The sequence below is a fragment of the Falco biarmicus genome, chromosome 6 (assembly GCF_023638135.1).
Source record: "Falco biarmicus isolate bFalBia1 chromosome 6, bFalBia1.pri, whole genome shotgun sequence".
Classification (NCBI taxonomy): Eukaryota; Metazoa; Chordata; class Aves; order Falconiformes; family Falconidae; genus Falco; species Falco biarmicus.
Window position 1 is genome coordinate 52,849,569 of NC_079293.1, and position 22,084 is coordinate 52,871,652.

At 40.4% G+C, this 22,084-nt stretch overlaps 1 protein-coding gene across 8 annotated transcripts in view; it reads left to right on the top strand.

Annotated features, from left to right (window-relative positions):
• Positions 1 to 22,084, top strand: part of MAP7 (microtubule associated protein 7) — a 127,472-nt gene that overhangs the window by 98,430 nt on the left and 6,958 nt on the right. For 5 of the 8 annotated variants that reach the window (XM_056343399.1, XM_056343403.1, XM_056343405.1 and 2 more), the window contains 10 exons: positions 4,207 to 4,320; positions 7,716 to 7,864; positions 10,526 to 10,641; positions 11,048 to 11,328; positions 13,605 to 13,788; positions 16,774 to 16,966; positions 18,485 to 18,586; positions 18,863 to 18,913; positions 19,008 to 19,065; positions 21,528 to 21,666. In XM_056343399.1, the coding sequence (XP_056199374.1) occupies positions 4,207 to 4,320; positions 7,716 to 7,864; positions 10,526 to 10,641; positions 11,048 to 11,328; positions 13,605 to 13,788; positions 16,774 to 16,966; positions 18,485 to 18,586; positions 18,863 to 18,913; positions 19,008 to 19,065; positions 21,528 to 21,666 (1,387 nt within the window). The remainder of the gene's footprint in view (positions 1 to 4,206; positions 4,321 to 7,715; positions 7,865 to 10,525; positions 10,642 to 11,047; positions 11,329 to 13,604; positions 13,789 to 16,773; positions 16,967 to 18,484; positions 18,587 to 18,862; positions 18,914 to 19,007; positions 19,066 to 21,527; positions 21,667 to 22,084) is intronic. The other 3 variants (XM_056343401.1, XM_056343404.1, XM_056343400.1) reach the window with 2 other exon arrangements.

Here is a 22,084-nt window from a genome sequence, read left to right on the forward strand (position 1 = left end):
TCATTGTGTTATAGTTTTTGCCATGAATTTCAAATTCAGCAGTTAGACTGAATAGTAGGCAGTCTAGCAGTGGGGGAAGGGAAGGAATATGGAAGTGATGGCCACATGTAAAAAATTTTAAAAGTTGAGGCATTCTTAAGAGCACAGAACTCTTCAGAAGTCTTTTGTGTCTTTGAGTCCATGAAAGGCAAATCCAAACACTGTAAATACCCTCTTTCCTGTGCAAAGTCATATACCTAAACCTAGTTGAACACCTATCTGGAGAAGTGCCACTGGCCTCTCCGGTGGCCTCCACATCTTAAGGCAAGTGCTTAAAGGAAAGCTCTGTCTGCTCCCCATTTCACCTTCCAGAGGGCACCCGAACACACTTTGCCTGTAGTGCATACTCCCACCTGCAAAACAGTGAGCTGGAGATGAGAATGATAAGCTTACCCTAAGTGGCTTATAGCTGTCATCAAGAACACGTCTTCTGTTAAGCAGCACTTCTTTTCCATTTGAAGGACAGGATATTTTTTTTATTGGGGGTGGGTGGGGTGGGGTGGGGGTTGGCCCAGCAAAAGACAGAAGTTTTCATTAACTAATTGCCCAAAAGACTGGTTAATTCCTTTCTAAGTATAGTATTGCTCTTTATGCCAGTTTTACCACGGGGCAGTTAGGCTTCTCAATATACTTTTATGTTAGTGGTACAAGTCTGAGTAGCTGTAACAAAACATGAATACGTACATTCATGTGGAGAAAGTTGCTGTTGACCAATAAATTTGGTAATTGTGCTCTTTAAGGAAAGCTTAGCAACTAGATAATACTTTAGATAAGGTATGAATTACACACTATTAGTTTTCAGAAGGAAAACTCGTACCATAGCTGTCTTCCTTCTCATCTCTGCAGTGCTTTTTCTTTCAAACAGGTGGTGGTCTCAACCACTGCATCACCTTTTTCTGCCACCTTTATAGAAGAAATTCAGGGGCTCCAGTATTGTTTCATGTTGAAAGAGAATCTAAGCATAGAGTAGATTTTTTCCCCATCTGCTCACCATGTTTGTGGCTCTGTATGAGCAGCCACCACTATTATCAGTGAGAGTCTCCTTCATGGTCCTCATCAGGAGGCCTGTTAAATCCCTGCTTCCCACTTGTTCCTAGAACTAGTCAGATGCTGCTGTTTGCTCACTTGCAATTCACTCTGCCGCAGCTAAGACAACTTTCCAGTGTTCATTTTGTATATCCTGAAGACAAATACAGATTACTTTAATCAATTCACGGTTGTCAGCTCCCTCGGACTTTGTGTGTTTTTCAGTTACAAGTTAGGCTATAAAGATCTTTGATCTGTTTAAACTAACCTGCTTGTAGCTGGGGATAGAAGTACTTGCTTGCACCAGCAACCTTATCATGAATGTGCTTCCTGTGTGGAAAAAAGGCACAAACAGCCCTAAGAGCGATAGCTTAACATAGGGTGAGAACAAAAAATACTTTTTCCCCTTATGTGTCTGTTGCTTTGAAGGACTGAATATTGAAAACATCACCCTAAGTTGTTAAAAACAGTAAGAGCAAAAAAACCCCACACCTGGCCTCATTGTCTTGAAGTTGTTCTTACTATTTTGGGATGTTCTTTGTTTCGTATTCAGTTTGCTTCAGTGTGAATTGGATACCAAAATTAAATTGTTCAGTGTATTTAAGTGTTAATACTCTTGTACTTGGAACTCAGTGCACAAAAGTTTGTCTGTTCTAGGTTAATGGTGATACTACTAACATTTAGAATCCGTATTGAAAGCATCCTATTTGACACTTTCAGGGAGCTGTGTGTTTGGAAAATTCAGTATGTAGTGACCTTGATCCACAAAGCCAAGTTTTATTTAAATGAACTCTGATCTAAACCCATTTTAGAGATTTATGGGAGACTTCACTCCAAGCTCCTGGTTAGAACTATTTTGACAGCTCTGAATCAGGCCCATTGCTTTTATGGAGAAGAGTTTTTGTTGGTGTCTCTTAGCTCACCGCTGATGCATACCAGCTAGCTCACTCCCAAACCCTGCCTCAGTGCTGTAAGTTGGATGCTGTGGGCACACGGTTGCTTCCAGTAAGTGATGTGGATATAAGTGCCTCTGTGTTAGGGGCAAAGAGAAGAGAGAATTCAACTATACTCACCTTTAGGGTAAATGACATGGGATAGGTGAATCGTGGCAATTCAGTGCTCAATGTCATCAGTCTCTGAGCTGTGTCCTCTTGAGACTACTTCATCTCTGGGGCCTTGTGTAAGGTCTGTGGCTGCCCCACAGGGCTATATTACATTGTGACATTTACTTATCAGCTGTTTGCAGCCATACAGATGAACTCGAATTGATAATGTAGTACTGATGTACTGGCGTAAAATTTCAGGGATTGCTTTCTGAAGTTGTATGATCTTTGTGTTAAACTACGGTAGAAGAATTTCTCCATTGTCATCCGTACTCATGCCTGTGAGCCTTACCTAGTAAAGTCTGAGATCACGAAAAAGAATCTTGTCTTGCAACAGTAGCTTTAAACCATGATCATAGTGAGTGAGCATGGTGTGCAGAGAAGAAAGGAAGCCAAAATTTTTACCATTATTGCATCCAGTTTAATTGTAGTTCTGTGACTTTTCTTCATTATTAAATTACAAGCTTAATGATAATGTGTGTGCTGTAATGGAGGTCTCTGCAGGATATTCTGTGTCTCTCTATAATCTGTACCAACGCAGAACAGAATCATTCATCACAAAGAGCTCTGGCAGTAGTATATTGTGTAAGGGCACTTATCTAGAGAGCCTGCTGTGTTTGAGAGTCCTGTATTTCTATAGTAATGCCCCTTATTGAGTTAGCAGAATTTAGGGGAGCAATCTGAGAAGTGAAAAACAGCACTAAGGGCAGATTAGGCAATTGTATTTTCGTAGGATGAGATTGAGATCGGCCCCTCTATTCATGGGGCTCAGCATGGAGTAAATTAAAGACAGATTCAGAGTTTATGGCTATTAAGTGTGACGAATGTCTACCTTTAAAAATGCAAATTAATCTCAAGTTTATTACAGCTATTCACTTCAATGAATGTTTTAGAAAGCCTCATCAATTCAAGCTGCAGTTTTGTTGCCATAAACACCAAACTAGGGCCAGTGAATGCTGGAATGTAAGAAGACCTGATTTCACGTGCAACATCAAGATTATTGCTATGGTATAAGCTTATCATAATGAACTAGTATGGGAACTAGTTGAATGTTTCATTTTGTGATGCTCATTATAATACAAATTGTTGCATCAGAGTATCAAAAACAAATCTAGTTCAATATAAAAAATAACTTCAGGGCTCTTTTGGTTACTACTTCATCCTGATCAATGTTTATATAATTTGTTTGTTGTTTTTTTTTTAAAAGGTCAAATTTTACAAGGCAAAAGGAATATATTTGCAAGCTAAGTTTGCATTAAGTAGTATTGAGAAAAGCAAGGCAAGGGAGTGATTGCAGCCAGGTCAATGTGTAGTGTTTCCAAAACAGACTAACGGCAAAAAATCGGCTCTTGTTACTGTTCTAAATTGAAAATTATCATTGGCAGGTTTTTTTTGACAGAGAATTAACGATCAAATGTACTTACTGTATTCTGTGACTTCATGTACTACTGAGACAACTGTAGGTGCTGAGCTTGGTATCTGCAGTTGTGCATTGTATTCTTTTGAGATGCTTTGATAAAATCTCTTTGACACAATCCTCTGTATAGTACTAAGCAACCTGCTTTGTTTTTTCTAGCTAGGCTTGCAGACTTTGGAAGATGTTTTAGTAATTGGTCTTTTTTGGAATTAAAAGACTACCATATGAGTAGAAAGAGTCTGGGACACAAACGTCTCTGCCCAAGTCTGTATTTAGGAGTGGCAACTGCTTTTCTAGTATAGAAGTTATGCTATCATTCCAAATAGGGAATGGGGCATATGTGTAAAATGCCAGTATTGATTTAATAGTTTGCTGTAAATGCCACAGGCAGTAACAAAAATTAAATGTTCAGATATATGTGTTCCTATACAAATCCCTCTACTAAAATGGAGTAAGAATAAAATGTATTTCACTGCACGATTGTATGCTTTTGATCTCTGAAGGACAGTTTCAAGTTTGTTGTGGTATGCAGTAGTGAGGAGATAATATTGATACTTCTAGAACATGCAGTTGTTTGTGAAGTGTTTGATCTAACATCTTGCTTGTATGATGCACGTTCAGCTCGCCGTCTGCAGCTCAGTCCATGGGAGAGCAGCATCGTTAGCAGGCTCCTGACGCCCACTCACTCATTCCTGGCCCGAAGTAAAAGCACAGCTGCGTTGTCTGGAGATGCAGGTAAACCTAAGAGAACAGAGGCTTCACATCTCAGCCACTTTTCCAGATTCCCTGTGGGACGTTGTAAAGTTATTGATCTAATTATGAGTGTATGGTAGCATCCCAGAATGAGCTTGAATGTCCGTGATTACATTGCATGACAGCATGAAATCTCATTTGTACAGCTGTTCGCTATGCCTTTTTCTCCCACCACCTCTTTCTTAACTTCTTTTGCCTCTTCATCAATACAACAAATGAATACACTACATGCAGGACAACAATGTCACACTGTCAGTAGGGAAATGTGCACAATGTTGTAAAGAGCTGATTCAGCACACTCACTGCTAAGACTGTGAGCTACTTGCTGCAAAGAATAGTTTCACACTCTACCAAGGCAATTCCCATATGGAACAAGTTAGGCTTGTCGAAGGGCCCTGGGTGCAGTGGATTTAATACACGTGAATTTAAATGTTTGGGTTTATAATAACTCTAAAGTTCTCTGGCAACCCCAAAACTGCTCCCTGCTGTACTTACTGAGGGGAAAATCAACATGCAGAAATGTGAAAATATTGCTAGGTGGTAATTTAAAGACCAGGCAAAATTGAATTCCGCAGACAACTAGGTAATACCTGTTTATCATGTATTTCAGGCAGGTGACAGCTGCCTCCTGTCTTATCATAGGATGTTTTATGATCATACACTGGGGACTTTACCATTATAATATATTGCTGCACACGCTGGAAGTTTAAGTCTAGGCAGGTCTTTCTTGTCTGATGTGGACAGGATTTTTATTCTGATTAAAGGACATAGAAGGTAAGAAGGAATAGAGATCTGGTAAGATTACTTTTAAAGAAGCTTTTACCTAAGCACTCTTATAACTAATTAGGCTGCAGTACATTTCCACAGGGGTAGTGCTGCAGGAGCAAAAATGCGCATGATATTCTGCAAACAGTGGAATTACAAGTACAGAATTCCTTTTCACTCTTCACAAACAGCAGCTTGTAAAACTAATACTTAATGTCATCTACCAAGCAGGACATTGGAAATTCAGCCCTTCATTAGGGAATAGTTGAGAAAGCAGTGTCTTAATTTTGTAAGTGGTTACTTCACTGGAGCAAGTGTGAAGATTTTTTTTGTGACTGCTATTGCTTATTCTGTGCAGTAAATGCTAAACTGAATGGAATATTGAGAAAGATTGCAAATAGCAGGTATGACTGATTTGTTAGTCATCAGGCTGAGGTAATTCCCTGAAATGCCTTCCCTACACTGACTGGAACTGCACCACCCGGAAGAATAATCCATCTGCTCATTGTTTTCCAGGTATTATTCTCTAGGGGCAATAACTGCAATCCCTTCATGCAGGACACTTCCTGGAGATTAATGATCAGGTGGTGGTAATGGCTCACAGCTGTGCTCTGAGCACTCAGCTCATCCCAGCCTGTCGTCATTCCCTAGAAAATTACCCTGCTCTTTGGCTGTAAAGATAAGTTACAATGCAAAAAAATTAAAATAAAATTAAAGATGGATTCATGTCCTTAAATTTTAAGTGAGCTATTAGGGTCATGCAGCATAAGAGTATGTCTGGGTCTTTTTAAAATGACTCTCCAAAACCAAAATGTTTTTTAAATAACTCTGCAAAAGCTCCTCTGAATAGATGTAATCTTGTTGGTTCAGGCAGGATTCACTGGGAGTGCTTCCTAAAGCATTGTTTGGCAGCAATACAAATGAAAATGAACTGCTTGTCTTTTAATACTTATGATGTCATCCTTGGTGGTAACTTCAGATTATTAGTGCACAGCAAGATAATTGATTCAGAGAGGGTTGAGAACCACATAAATTATAAGCTGTTTAAATCATACATTGTGCCACTGCTTCCAATCTGGTTTAGATACACTCAAAAAAACCCCAACCCAAAACAAAACAAACCAACAGCCACAATCAGAAAACCCTGTTTTCTTGTTTCTTGGTTTTTTGAAGTTTTTTTAAGTTTGTCATCTTATTAAACATAAATCCCTATAAATGATAAGGCAAGCATGAGTGCTATTGCTGTAACACTTACATGAGACTCTATATATAATGTCAATCTCTCAGTGCAAGAGAATTTTCAGCGTTAGTACTGTTAAGTTGATGAACTTTTCCTTTAACAGCAACTGTACTGTTGTAAGACTGAAAGAATTAACTGTATGTGGAACTGCAGTCTTTCACGTGTGCTTAGAGAGAGATCTACAGGCAAGAAATGTTGGATGTTTTTACTAAGGAAACTGAGGATGTAATTCTTTCTCTCTCTCTTAAAAAAAACAATGGGAGCAGTGGTGGTGATGGCGGTGTAGGAAAGATACCATATAGAAGTTTTACTTTTCCTTCAAGTAACGTGCTGAATAATAATTATGCTAAGACCATATTAAATGACCAGGAAAGACAAACAGGAGCAGAGAAATGAAACTCTACAGTAATAACGTAGTTTTCCCCAGCCTTCTCCTCCTGTTAAATCAAGAGAAAGCCCAAGAGAATACTTTGCTGCAAAAAGTTCCCCGTAATACATTTTGCAGTGTTATGGTTCTATTGAATATGTAATCAGAACATTGGTAACCTGCCATTGGCAGGATATCTTTTGGTAATAGTCTTGTCCTTGTGCAAACCAATGAAAACTGCAATCCTGGGTACTCAAATACAAATTTCCAAGTTGATTTATTGTTATTAGTCTGCTTTTTGTAATGTGTGAAATAGTTTGCTCTTGAGAATGTATTTGAGTCAGCTGTTATTCTAGCATTATCAAGAAATACTAGAAGTTCTTAAATGGACGGGCTTCAAATATTCCTAAAAGAGGGATTTTGAAGATCACATCACTTGTTAAAAATTGTAGACAGCCATCATTGATTTTCTAGGTGAAACTGTTTTGTACTGTTAATGTGTTTAGATCTTTGTGTGTATGTCTCCTTTTATTTTTCTTCCACTTCCAAGACCAATTATAAGGCATTCTGATTTTCAATTTGATTATTTTCTATTCCAAATATAATTGAACCTTGTGTCAGTGCATCTACTAAGCTAGTCAGTCAGAGCAGTCATTGTGTCCACTGCTTTTTCAGAACCACCAGTTGTGTAACAGCTTAACAGGAAAACATTGTTACTCTCTACTACCCAGTTATGTGGCATACTTCTTAATTTATTTAAAATAAATTCTTAGTTTACAAATGTAAAATATGTGAATGCCTATTGAAATTGTATCATTACTGTATGTGTGGCCAAGCTAATGTACCAAATGATGGTTCTGACTTGAGAATTCCTCTATGTATTAATACCTTCTTTCTTTTCTGTCTTTCTCGGTTGTTTCTGTTCCTGCTGGCTTTCCTCTGTCAATTCTCCAATGCTGCTCTGTAATTAAAATTAATAAATAACAAAACCAACCAACACCGTAGTTATCCCCATTTGTCCCCGTTCAGCATCTTGCAGCCCCATCAGTCCTCTGTCCTACAAGACCATGAACTGTAGGAATCCAGGAGACCGAGCAAAACTTTATGCGTCTACTGATGCTGTTGGACGTAGGAAAACAACGCATCTTGCTGGGGTAAGCATTCCACCATGTGTATGTAAGCTAGCGTCTCATGTCATGATCACCTCATTGCATCGCTTATTAGGACAGGAATAGTTGCAAGGATATTGTCTAAGTCTGATCCTCCCCCCTGCACTGTCCCCACCCCCTCCAATTTGTTTCACGGTTGGCTGGATTTTAACTGAAATATAGTACATTATGTGGTGATGTGGCCTGATTATGCACCAAAGAATCCATGTGGAAAAACACGCATGTTTACAGAGTGGATGCCTTGGCTTCTTATGAGGCTCAGGGGCAGTCACCGCATGTGTGGCCTTTCCTCAAGTGGATCTTTGCTGCCTTTTAAGGCCTAAGCTGTTGTTGCAGCTTTTCCCTCAGTGGTGTTTTCCCCAGCAACCTGTTTTTGCAAAGCCTGTAGAATTTCATATCTTCTGAGGCCTCTAGCAAATTCAGCCGAGCCTCTGGGATAAAGAGGCAGGGAAGGCATAGCATTCACACATGTGAGCACACATACATGAGCACACAGAGCACTGTCACTTCAGCTTTACTTGCTTAGGAGACCAGGCTAGTAAACTTTTCCTCATTGGGAACGAAGAGGTTGTTTTAGGAGCATAGTTTGTAAGCAAAGCTTCCCACAGATCAGCTGTACATTCTGAATGATTTGGTAGCACTACTGTGACTGATCTGAGCTTTCAGGGAAAATCAGAACAGCACGATACAGGCAGACCAAATTCATGTTGACTGTGCTCCAAGCCAAGGAAGATGCAGTCAGCTGCAGTTCAGCTATAATTTGCTAGACCTGAGCAGTTATATTTTCCCTTGTACTCATCAGCCTGAGTTTGTTTACGGTGCAAGAAGAGGGAAGTCATCTCTGCAAATGATTGTGTAAGAGGTGCTTGCATTTTCATTTGGCCTGATGGGCAAAATGTCAAAAGGCAGTGCTGCTATTGACATCCTTGTTGGAAGCAGTGTTAATGAAAATTGCATGTATCATAGCCAGTACTTAATCTTCCAGGCAGAGGGTAGTATATCAAAGTTTAAGTTAAGATGCAGCTTTGGGATGTCATAGTATGCACTTGTTCCATTGCAATCTCCGGGGTCTTTCTCATTGCAAGTGGTTTGGGTTTTGGTTTGGTTGGTTGTTTTTTTTTTAATTAAATAGAAAAAAACCTTGGTACATGTTGTTAATACAAAATGACCAAGTTAAGAGCTGTTTTCAGTAGCCTGTATGATGAGGAGAATCCTTTATTCCTCTGTAAACATTTGTAGTAAATCGATTTTTTACTTTATTGATATTAATTTTCTGATGCTCTGTTTTTGAGACTAATAAAGTAGAGCTAATATAGAGGGTTATTGCTAGCAAGTCAAAATTCTTGTTCATTGTAATGCATTTGTGCTGGCTGTATATGCTTTGTGTATGTTTTTACTTTATATATGTAAATACTTTGATAACTCGGGTGATTATCATATTAATCAGTAGATATCTGGTAAATTATACTGCTAAAGAGCTGGCCTGAGTAATGAGTTCAGGATCAAGAACATCTATTGCTAATATTAAGTTATGTTTTTGGCAACTTAAAATAACTAATTTTAATGATAATGACCAAAAAATACCTCTTGGATTTATGAAGATAAAGCGGAGGTTTATGCGCTCATGAAGTTGTTTTCAGTCTTTCTTTTCCAGTTGTTAACCTGGTCTTCAGTTCAGGAGACAAGCATTGCAGAGCTCTCAGCTGGTGAGGTTCTAAAGCAGTGCTTTAGAACTTTTAGAAGAACATTTAGAGGTTCTAAACACGTGCTGCAGGGGTTGTGGTTAAGCCTCAGCCAAGATGATGAGTAGCAACCCCTCTGCATCATGTTGGCTGAGTGGCAGCTCAGTGCACTCTCCATTATTCCCATTCTTCAGACTCCCAGAGTCTGAACTCATTATTCCAAAACCCTGAAGTTTTTCATCTATTCTTAAATGGAGGAGGTATATAGATGCCTAAACTCTGATATTCCTTTAAATCAATAGTTCTATTTATACAAACCAGAGCTATGACAGGAATATTTAAAAAAAAATAAATCCCAAGATGAGAAATGAAGAAGGAAAAAGAGGAAATTGCTACCATGTGCAAGAGTCAATGGCAAAATAGTATGTGCTGTGAAATCATCCAAAAAAAAAGAAAAAATAGGATAACTGTTTTACCACATCTGAGGGCTTTGAGGGCATCTGTGGTGTTCATATATAAAAATGAAAGCAAAAAGCTCATGCTATATAGGGACTGTGACTAAGTGTGAGCCTGGGGCGGGGGTGTTGCTCTTTCTTCAAATGAAATCCTGGGTTTATGGGGAGTAGTGGAAGGCATTCTGCGGTAATTAGCAAAGATCAAGCTGTAAGAGGTAATTTTTTTGCTTGTGTAAAAATAAGCCTCTGCAAATTAGCCCATTACATCTTAGGACAGTAGAGAACATGATTTAAGAAGAACTCTTGTCAAAAGCATATTTACTGATACAGGTGGTGTCAGATTGCAGGGGCTATATTAATGAACTTGCTAAACAGGCTGTAGAAACTACTGACTCAGCACTGCTTTTTCTCAGCCCCCCCTAACCTCTCATCCTTAACTGAGCTTGCTTTGCTTTCTTTAGCTGTGTGAACTCTGGCTTGACTTTGTCTTTTTGTTTCCTGAACTATAGACGGACAAAAAAGAAAAGGAAAGAGACCATTTGTCATCCAGCTTCTCAGCCAGCTTTAAAGGAGGTCATTTTTCTTCCAACCCCAAAGCTAGATCACCAGCTCCCTCTCCAGTTTGGTAAGTCAAGTACATGCTTAGCTGGAGGTTGAGCCATAGGCAGCTCTGATTGTTCATTTAATTAAATGTGAAACAGTGCAAACTTACTTGGTGTGATGTAGATGTTTTCTCTCTGCAACAAAGGAAAGATACTCATGCTTTTAGAAAAATACTGCTACTGCTTTGAGAAAGGGGAAGGAGGAGGAAGATATTTGGTTTCTTCCCTTGTGGCTGGGCTCAGTGCTTACACGTTTGGAGAGCTGTAAAGAGAAGCATTTCACATGAGAGTTAATCAGTTGCTCCAGCAGTCCTCCTTGATAGGAGAGAAATGGAGAAGCTGTTTTATTTTTAGCTATTGTAGAAATGATATGTAGGTGGTGTCCAGCAGATCATGTCTGATCGTGATTGTCATTCTTTGGTTACACAGGCATGCATCAAAGTCTTTGCCTTTTTTGCCTGGCACACCCAAGCAGATAACTTCCCCACCTGGTTCCTCCAAAGTTTCCTCTGCTCAGGCACGTCCTCCTTCTCCTGGCAACATACGGCCAGTCAAAAAAGAGATCAAACCAGAGACTGAGAAGAAAAGACCAGAAAAGGAGCCCGAAAAGGCCAGTGAGGAGGGGGCAGAAGAGAGTAAAGGAACTTCAGCAGGTGCTGGAGAATCTGCAACTCGGGAGGAGCTCACTGTCCAGGCAGAGCTTGCTCAAGGTAAGGAGAGGTTAAGGAATATCTGAGAGTCAAAAATAAAGATATTGAAAAGTGGTTTGTATTCACAGCACAGAAACAAGTAGTGGAGAAGGGCAAAGGAGAAGGATGCTATAGTCGAAGTGGTGAGCAGCACTTTAAATGGGATGTCTTTTGCCAAAGCCAGAGGAATTAATGGTTGGGACCAAAGACTGAGGCCTCAGGCTAAGCATTTTATATAGGAGGTTAGAGGACAGGCTTTGTACTGCAGGTGGAGGCCCAAACTGCCAAAACTTGGCCACTGGTCGAACGCAAGAATTTGGAGAAGGGCAAGTGCAGTATTTGAGGCTAGAGGGATGTTGCTGATTCTCCTAGGTCTGTGTTGCAGGCAAACGTAGCTGATTTCTGTCTGTTAACTGCACTGGCCTTCAACCTGTCTGGCTCAGGTACCTGCTGGCTGTGTAGTCACAAGAGCCAGGAAGTCAGCAGGCAGTGATCACTGATGGAGCTGTTCAGGCTTTTACAAGTATCTCTCACATGACTTTACTAATACCAATGAAGTTTTAAAGGGATTTTATGCAAGCTGTTATCATCTTTTCTGACAGCAGAGCAGGTGTGCATTAAACAGCCTACTTGTTATGCTGCCAGCTTCAGCACCTGAGGCAAGAAGTGATCCCCAAGCAGCACAAAGCTGTGCTCCTTTCAGAAGCACAGCCCTGCCTCGGCCCATTGTTAGGGAACTGCAAAGGGCTGAGATGCAGGAGCGCTGTCATTTTACAGTTTAACTGTTACAAGGGCTCTCTGGTATGTTTCTGATCCAGGTTGTATTTGCACCCCTACATTTTCTTACCTTCTGCCCCCAAGGCTACCAAGAGCGTAGCTCTAAAGGGCTCCCAAGCCTTAGGGTGATCAAATTACTTAACTTTTTATATTTGACCATCCCAGAATTTTCTGAGTTCCTAGCTACATCTTGGAGGTTAGCCCAGGCCTGGACTGTTCCCTAGTGGTGACTGAATACCTCTTCTGGTAATATGAGAGATTACTGCTCTGGCTGAGGCTAAATTGTGGCAGCTCCCAGGGCTGGAGAACAGGCCCTGGAACTCTTTAAATTACTGGTGTACAAGTATCATTTGAATTTGAGGTGAAAGCCCTGAAGCAGTTATAGAAAGATCTGCATAGTTTTTACTTGATAGAAAAAGAGAGCAGAGGAGTCAGCAGATGTGACGGTTCAGCACAAAAAAAGCAGCTGAATTTGTATAGATGAGGTGTATGAGGGGGGAATCAGGGAGGAAACCCCTGCTGGAAGTTATTAGTGAGGTAAGGAAAATGCTGAAATATTCCAAAGGGTGGTTAGAAATGTAGATTTAAAATCACTTCCTGGCTGTTCCTGGTGACTTATTTTACATGTATCTTCCCAGAATTGGGATCTGATTCCATTGATAGTTCAAAGTCTGCCTTGTCCATGTTTGTCTGCATTACCAGATGCGATTACCCTGGGAATGCTTCCTTCAGTTAGCTTGTGTGTTGGTAATGGTCCCTGGCCTCTCAAGAAACAGTGCAGTTGAGGTGCTCTGTACCTGTGCTAGAGAGTGCCAGGCAACCTTACAGAAATATGAACTAGTGTTTTCCTTGAGAAAAACCTGTAACACCTTCTCTACCAGGTGGCCAAAGCTAGTCCTGAATGAAGAATTTATGTGAAGACACTATTAAGATTTGAACACAAGCCATGGCTCACCAATAGTGGCAAAGCTTGTTAAGAAGCCGTGTTCTGGTCCCACGAGTTGCCTCAGGTTGGAGTAACTGCACAATTGATGATAGCTTGTGTCCTACCCTCAGTGCAGATCACTTCAGACAGCTGGTGTTTGAGGTCACTAAAAGTGACTGGCCTGTCACCAAAAAGTCTGGCTCTGCTTTTCAGCTGTAGACTATCAGACAGAAGGAAATATAATATCACCATGTTTCTTTCCTGCTCACTGAACAGAATTGGGCAAACTTGTGATGGTAGGGTCTTGCTGAGTCAGCATAAGTCCTGTTGAGCACCCATCAGCATTTATTCTCCCAACAGAAAAGTTGGCTTAACCTTTGAACTGCAGCTGCTTTCACATGTAAAAAGAAACTTTCCTTAAGGAATATGAACCCCTAGCATCTAGAAATTTCTTCCTCCTCTGAATCATTTATGAAACCACGTAAGCTTGAAAATATTTATAGAATATTTTAAACTATTTTCTGTTCCTTTCAAAAGAGTGTCATCTTGGCTACTGTGTCTGTACAAACTAGTTTTCCTTCCTATGTGTTTTCAGCAGCCAGCCTGTCCCTGCCTCCTGCTCTGCCAGTTCTTTCTCCACCCCCAGCACCCACAAAGACCTCCGCAGGTACAACTGATGCTGAAGAAGCAACAAGGCTGCTGACTGAGAAGAGGCGCCTTGCCCGTGAGCAGCGGGAACGGGAGGAGCAAGAAAGGAGGGAGAGGGAAGAGTTTGAAAGGTGATTCTAGACCTCTGTAGTGGATAAGATACATTTTTAGTAGCCTCCTAGCAGCTTCTTGTATATGTTCTGTTGTTAAAGTTGTGATACGTGAAGCACAGTACTGAAGTGCAGGAGGCACAAGTTCCTCCCTGAAAACAGATTTTCCTGTTGGGTTTTTTGTAAGTGCAATATATACCTAAGCAGGTATGTAAGGGTAAAACTTACCCCAAATAGTGCTTTAAAATAGGATAGGAAGAGAGAGCAGATCCTTACTGTTGTGATTCATTGTTTCATCAGAAATTAACAAGACTATATTTCCATATTCCAGCTAAAGAACTCTGCATAGCTGTTTTTATCTTTGTGATTGGCACAATGTCTCTTACTTTGGGTGGTGTTCAGGTGTCCAACAGCTGCGACTTAAACCTTTTTGTTTTCTTATTTAAAATCAAGCCCCCCAACAGTTTTGGAGGATAATGGATGTCGTGTCTCATTTTCTACTAGCAAAGGATAGTAGATACTTATCTGCTATCTGAATACTTACGACTGTGGCTGTAATACCTTTTTAGAGGGATGCCATGCCTCTTGAATTTGTTGGACTTCTTTAACAACGTTGATGAACATAAGGACAAGGCAGGGCCAGTTAAAATAGCCTAGCTTTCCAGAAGACTCACAACATGATCCCCTCCCAAAAAGGGTTTTAAAGAAAATAAGCTGCTGTGGCATAAGAGTAATATGGTGAATAAATACTAAGACTGAAATATTGAAAACAAAAAGTAAAGAATAATCAGCTATCACAGTGAAAGGAGTTTTCAGTCTGTGCAGTGCCTTCATAAATTAACTTGGAAAGGCGTTGTGACCAGTGAGATACTGCTGGTCTTCAATGAGATATAGTAGTTGTCAAATATTTCAGATGTATCTTACATTGCTGAGATACAAAACGGAAGCTCAATTGCAATTCTGATAAGCATAAAGGAATGCATATAAGGAAATAATCCTCCATTTGACTCAAGTGGTGGTGGTGGTCGTCTCGGGGCTAATCATTTCTGGAGGAAGAGATCTTGTTTGGAGTTGAGTGTATGAAAGTATCATGTGAGTCACTGTCAACAAAATAAATGAACTCTTATGAGTTACTAGAAAGGGAGAACAAAATTAAAATGTCATTCTGTACTATCAGAGGTGAATCCATGTCTTGAGTGTTGAGTTTTCTACTTTTTGAGATAGTAAAATCAGTAAAACCAGGAAAATAAGTACAGGCAGACATCAAAGAAGATCACAAGCTGTGGTGGGCTGACCCTGGCTGGATGCCAGGTGCCCACCAATGTCGCTCTATCGCTCCCATCCTCAGCTGGACAGGGAAGAGAAAATAAAACAAAGGGCTCATGGGCTAAGATAAGTGCAGGGAGAGATTGCTTACCAATTCCTGTCACGGGCAAAACAGACTTGACTTGGGGGAATTAGTTTAATTTATTACCAAGCAAATCAGAGTAGGATAATGAGAAATAAAACCTAAATCTTAAAAACATCTTCCCCCCAACCCTCCCTTCTTCCTGAGCTTAACTTCCCTCCTGATTTTTCTCTACCTCCTCCCCTGCAGCAGCACGGGAGGACAGGGAATGGGGGTTACAGTCAGTTCATCACAAGATGTTTCTGCCACTTCCTCCTCAGTGAGGGGACTCCTCACACTCCTCCTGGGGTTCCTCCCATGGGAGACAGTGCTCCATGAACTTCTCCAACATGAGTCCTTCCCATGGGCTGCAGTTCTTCTCATGCTGCTCCAGTGTGGGTCCCTTCCATGGGGTCACAAGCCCTGCCAGCAAACCTGCTTCAGTGCGGGCTCTTCTCTCCATGTGTCGACAGGTCCTGCCAGGACCCTGCTCCAGCATGGGCTTCCCACGGGTCACAGCCTCCTTCGGGCATCCCCCTGCTCCGGTGTGGGATCCCCCGTGGGCTGCAGGTGGCTATCTGCTCCACCGTTAACCTCCATGGGCTGCAGGGGCACAGCCTGGCCCACCATGGCCTTCACCAGGGGCTGCAGGGGAACCCCTGCTCCGGCGCCTGGAGCACCTCCTGCCCCTCCTTCTGCACTGACCTTGGTGTCTGCAGGGCTGTTGCTCTCGCGTATTCTTAATTCTCTCTCCAGCTGCAAAATGTGCACAGATTTCCCACCCCCCCACCCCCCCTTCCTTCTTAAATACGTTATCCCAGAGGCGCTACCACCATTGCTGAGGGGCTTGGCCTTGGCCAGCGGTGGGTCCCTCTTGGAGCTGGCCGGCATTAGCTCCATCAGACACAGGGGAAGCTTCTATCAGCTTCTCGCAGAAGCCACCCCTGTAGCCCTCCCCACTACCAAAACCTCGCCATGCAAACCCAATACATGTATAGAACAGCTTTCATATGAAAATCTACTAAACAGGTAAGGATTCTTCAGCTGGGAAGGCCATCTGCCCTTTACTTCTGAGTGGGGATATCATAAGATACAAAGTCCTAAATAATTTGGGTAACATCAAAGGTGAAGTGGAAAAGTTATTAACTCCCAGAATACAAGGATGAGGGGGCACTAAGTGAGGTTAGGAGGTAACGTTCAAAAATCAGCAGAATTGAATACTTTTTTTAAATTCAGGAGTCACTGCCACAAGATAAAATGAGTACCAAAAATGTCTACTATTTCAAAATATAATGAAACGAAATTACAGAACGAAGTGTTTTGCAAGATGTATTAAAGTCAATTATACTGTTTCTGATTCAGAAAGTATGTGAGTCATAGATCAGTGAAAGCCAGGCATATGCTGGAGAGGTATTTGTATTGTCTTCAAAGTTTTTTATGTTCCATAGAGCTTCACCTTTGGCTGGTGCTGGAAGCAGACCTGCCAACTCATGAGACAGTAGTGCAACCTTTATCCAGCTGTTCTGCAGTGCTGGTGTCTTGGGTCAGGAATCTTGTGGTTTGGGGATTTTCCCCTCCTTTTTTTACTTACTTTCCTTATGCTTGTTTCATGGTTGCAGGCAAAAGAAGGAGGAGCTGTCACAGAGGATAGCTGAAGAAAGAGCTCGCAGAGAAGAGGAAGAAGCTCGCAGACAGGAAGCAGAAAAAACCCGAAAGGATGCAGAGGAGCGGGAAAAGGAAGAACGGCTGCGCCGACAGGCAGAAGAGAGGGAACAGAAGGAGAAAGAAGAGATGGAGCGTATTCAGAAACAAGTATGCTCCCCTCCTGGAATTTCTGTGCCAGTCTGGGTGGCAGTGAAGTGGGTGAAAAAGCACCTCTTACACAGTACCTAGATCAGAGGGATATCTAAAATTTAAGTGCTATATGTAAAGCGAATAGGGTCAGGGCAGAGCTCATTCCATAGAGTGGTCCAAAGAATAAAGAGAGTTCTTTTTGACAAAAACATTTGGTAAGGAGTTGGGTTTTGTTTGGTTCCCTGTAGAATTTATTTTTTTAGAACAAATCCTTTCCTATTCCTGGTAAATCGTGATGAAAAAAATAAATAGAGTTGTCTTGGGGGACTTTAATGAATGGTGTTATAGCAGACAACTCTTTATCCCCACAGTTAAAGAAAGTCTAGAGGCCAAGATAACTAACTATTCAGAGTGTCAGAGATAAGCACTGCTGAGTTGTAATCCTATGCCCAATACTGCTTTTGTGTGGGGCTAGTGGGAAAGGGTGGGGTTTGATCACTTTAATCAAGCCAAGGAGAACCTTTACCTGGTGCAGCCCTCCTGAAATCAGAGCAGCTACTCAAAAGATATAAAAGTAAATAAATAAAAATATAATTTTTCAAGTGCTGTCATTTTTGATGGATATAATGTTGGTTTACTGACCGCAGGAGAGACTGTGGTAAGCTTTCTGGATAGGATTCTTCTTGCACGTGCTTTTACTTTTTGCATGCGCTTTATTGCCCGCAAAACTCAGCACTTTAATCTGCCTCATAAAAGTTATTTTTTTTTTCTTCTGGTAAATAATTAAATGTATGCTTCTGAAAATAAATGCTTAAAGGATGATGTTAGTGAATATAGCTTAGAAACTGTAGTTTCTTTTTCAGAAGATATATGTTGCTTTCTTTGAAATGCTAAACTGAGGTACATCCCCAGTTTAGCACTCAGAGATAGAGCATGGCCAACGTTTTTTGGATGTTAAAGCTGTAACAAATGAACTTTGTAGTAGTACCATTATACAACACGGTCATTGTCAAGGAGCAAGGCCTCTCTACAGTATATTCCAGACAAGTTTTACATTTAATTAAAAAAGCAGGAATGGAAAGCTTGTGTTAATGTACCTGTGGCTGTTTGTCCTTGGTGTCATTAAGCAATGACTCTGTTGGCCAAATAAAACTTTCTGCTGCTTTTGTGTGGCTCTCAAAAACATCCACCACTCAAAACATGAATCTCTTTAATACTTTCCTGGCTGCTGTTTTAGTGCTGAAGGCTAGGAAATTTGTTCCTTGTTTGTCATCTGACATGTTTTCATGCACAGGCCCCAGGACAGGCACAGAACCAAATATGTCTATTGCTTAGTTATGCGTCTCCTAATGCTATGCAAACCATGGAGATTAATCAAGAAATGTGCAATTTGGTCTGAAAAGGTTTTTGGTGACTTGTAAATTCCAAAAGTGTCTTTTCTGTTGTAGGTATGTTGTAGATATGCAGTTAAGCAGATATCAGTGTAATCTGTCCTTAAAAGTAAATTATTCCTCACCTCTTTTACCATCAACTCAGAAAGAAGAGGAAGTTCGCCTACGGGAAGAGGCAGAGCGGATTCGATTAGAACGTGAAAAGCATTTCCAAAGAGAAGAGCAAGAACGCTTGGAAAGGAAGAAGGTAAACTCAGTACACATAGAGAAACAGTAATTTGTTTTGCCTTAGCAGTTTGCTTCCACCTCAGCTGTAGATATAAATGTGCCTTCAGAAAAGCCGCAGTCCTCATCTGCGTAGCCTGATGTGAAAGTGAAGGCAATATTGCCAATAGTAATAAATATTTCATCTTTTTGCAATAAACAGGTGCAGCTGATAACTGACAAGCAGTTTTGGTTTGAGAGAGATATTTTTAAATTAATGTCAGCAAACATTATTTTACCCCTTTATATTTCATTGTAGAGGCTGGAAGAGATCATGAAGAGAACTAGGCGTGTAGAAGCTGTAGATAAGGTCAGTGCTGCTACGTAATGTGTAAATATTGGACACATTTCACTTCTTTTTGCCTGTGCCATTTTTAATTTACAAAACTGTGCTTCTTTTGTAGAAACCAAATGACCAGCAAAATGGACATATATCGAAGGCAAATATTACTGGAGAAGCAGGTATTGTGTTTAATTGTGCCCTGAGCACAACAGGTGAATAAATGCCTGCTAAGCACAATGATTGGAGATACAGTTCTGAAACTTGGCACCCTAATTGCAGTAAAGAAAGCCATGAGAGGAGTATAACTGAAATCTTAGTAGACATTATTTGTTTAGCCTTTCCATATAGGTAGTTAGCCCTTACTAAATGAATCAGCTGTTTTAGCAACTTTGTCACATTGACGTTTAAGGAGAGGGAGTTGATTCCCAAATCTAATTTATAAAGTGAAAAGAAACAAATTATTTTCTGATTCTGATGAAACTGATTCTACAGTTTCTTTTGCATAGGATTACAGATGTGATTGTTGCAGACTTACTCCATTTTCTTAAAGGATTATTTCATCTCAGTCATTGAAAGAAACTGTCATTATTCTAAACATCTCCCTGTGACTTCTTTCTTCCATACCTGCTGCCTTATTCACTTGGTCTTAATTTCCTTTTTTTTTTTTTTTTCCAAACTCCTAGAAAAGCCTAGTCTTCTCACACCCCCACACTCTTAGTCTTTCCTTTTATTCTGTTCCCTCTATCTTTTTTTTTCCCCTGGTCATTTTAAATAAAGTTTTATATAAAATTTTAATACTTAGAATAAATGAAAAAGAAAATGTAGCTTATATTCAACAATCACCAAGTATGAATTGGCAGTATTCAAAGACACTGAAGTTGAGCTATGAAATGGCTTATCCTCTTGTAGCGTAACATATTAAATGACATATCTTTTTTCTCCTTTGTATTTGAGTTGAGTAACATGAAAGACAAATAACAGCACTGGCTGATGTATGACTTTTTTTCTTGATGTTTAAAGTGGACACTTACAATTAGCACTGCCAGGAAACATTTTGACACAGATTTCATTATATGTGTTTGGAAGTTATTTATTTATATATTGTCCTTGGGAGGGGGGGAAGTTTGTGAACTGTTAATACTGTGTGTATCTGGGATGTCATCTTTTGCTATAGTTATTGATGAAGGTGCTATTATCCGTTTAAATAGTTCTTGAAACTATAAATGGCTCTCTAACCTGTGGGTAGTGCTTTCCCTCCAGAGGTGGAAGACTAGTGAGTACTCAGTTTCCTAAGGCAGAGGAGAATTTGGACCTCCGTTTCCCCAAGCAAAGGCTGAAGTCCTTGAGTGACTGAATAAAGAAAAAACTACCCTCACCCTCAGGGCTGCTCTACTGTTTGGCTTTGCTTTATCTAGATGTGCTATTGAGTTAATATGAATTAATGGACATATTTTGGCCAACTAACTTTCCATACCACAGTCTAACAGACTTCTTCTGACCATACACAAATGGTGACTTTTAAAATTTTAATTTTTTTCTTACTGTTTGACAAAACCTGAGGAGACCTTTGTGGAATGGCCAAATCACACAATGAAATGAAATCCATCACCTTTTTGTCATTTTTTGGCCTCTGCTTCAAAATAGGAGATAGCTCTGCATTTCCAAGGAGAACTTTTTCTTCTGTTTCCTTTTATATGTTAAGTCAGTGTATCTTCCTCTTATTCCATTTGTAGAAGCACTGAAACCTTTATTTCTAGTATCTTCCATATAAAAACCACAGATCAGACTAAGACATGCAGTATAGAAGTTTCAGCCCATGCATTTGGAGTATAGCAAAACCGAGCAGCTGAAGGAGGGGCTTATCAGAGGAGTTTTGGGTAACCAAGATAAATGTGTCCAAGCCTATGAATGCCAAATTGTCCTTGCAATTATTGTAACAGATGCTAGTATGGGGGGGGGTGCCACTGCTTCCTTTTACTGAGGTGCATGTGAATTGGAGTGACTGTAGATACAGTGCGGAAGTTGTACTTTAAAAAAACATCCGGAGGCAGGCCAGTAACATCTATCATATGGTCTCTGGATGAAGCACAAGGATGATCTAATTTTATGTTGCTGTCTACAACATTTTATAGTAGTGATTTGGTACTTGTTGAAAGAAGTATCCTTTCCATGGAGATTTTTGTCTCTTGATTTCCTTTTGGATTACAGTCAGTGATCAACACTGGAACCAAGAAATACCAGTGTATGGAACTGATGATGTCCCACTGTTCTCCTATTCCATTCTCTGTTGTTGCTTGAAAAAGGACAGTGTAATATTCTGTCAGATATCAGCCTATTTTGACCACCGGCTTGTGTGCTGGAATTGTGCATGTCATTGTGAGATGTCTATTCTTGTCTGTAAAGCTACAGCTTTGAAATCTGTGGCATTTACTTTGGACATGAAACAGGGCAGGGCTTGTGTGCCCAAAAAACTTGACAAAGGAGGCAGGGTTGGGGAGGGATGGGTATGTGATCCTTTTTTTCTTTTTCTTTTTTTTTTTTTAAGCTGTAGCTTGCCTTGATCGTGCTGTCTTTTGTAGGAAATGTTTTATCCTAATATGCAGGTAGATTTGTTCTATGAAAATCTGTTTTCTCTCTCTAGCCATAAACAGTCCTGCATCTCCTTTGGAACCTGCAGGAGGACCTCAGCTTCAACATGCCACACAGTCTCCGCACAACAGCAAATCTGTCACCTGCACACCTGTGATTGTTTCACATCAACCTCCTGTAAACATGGACAGGTAAGAACATTGCTAAGTACTGGAGCATGTTTAGAGGATGAGGGTTACTAGAGTAATAAATTATATTCCCATCCATGTATTTGTTAACTAAGTAAGAGACAGCTGTTCAATCTGCCTTGTTTCCTGTTTATCTTTTCCTGTGTTCAGAAGAGAACTTTTATCATCTTTCACTTCGCCGTAACCCATTTTTGCCAACTGATACCAAAGAAATTTTTAGAAATACAGCATGTTCTTTGCAGTGTCTGGAACAAAGTGTTGTTTTGCCAGTGCTACTCATTTTGGCTTTGCATTTTCAAAAAAAACCCCTTTGTTCTCAATAAGAAGAATTTGGGGAGGTAGATATTCAACACTGGGCGTGCTCTGTAGCCACAAATCCAAGTCACTCAGACTTTGAGAAATTGTTGAAATGCTTGAAACC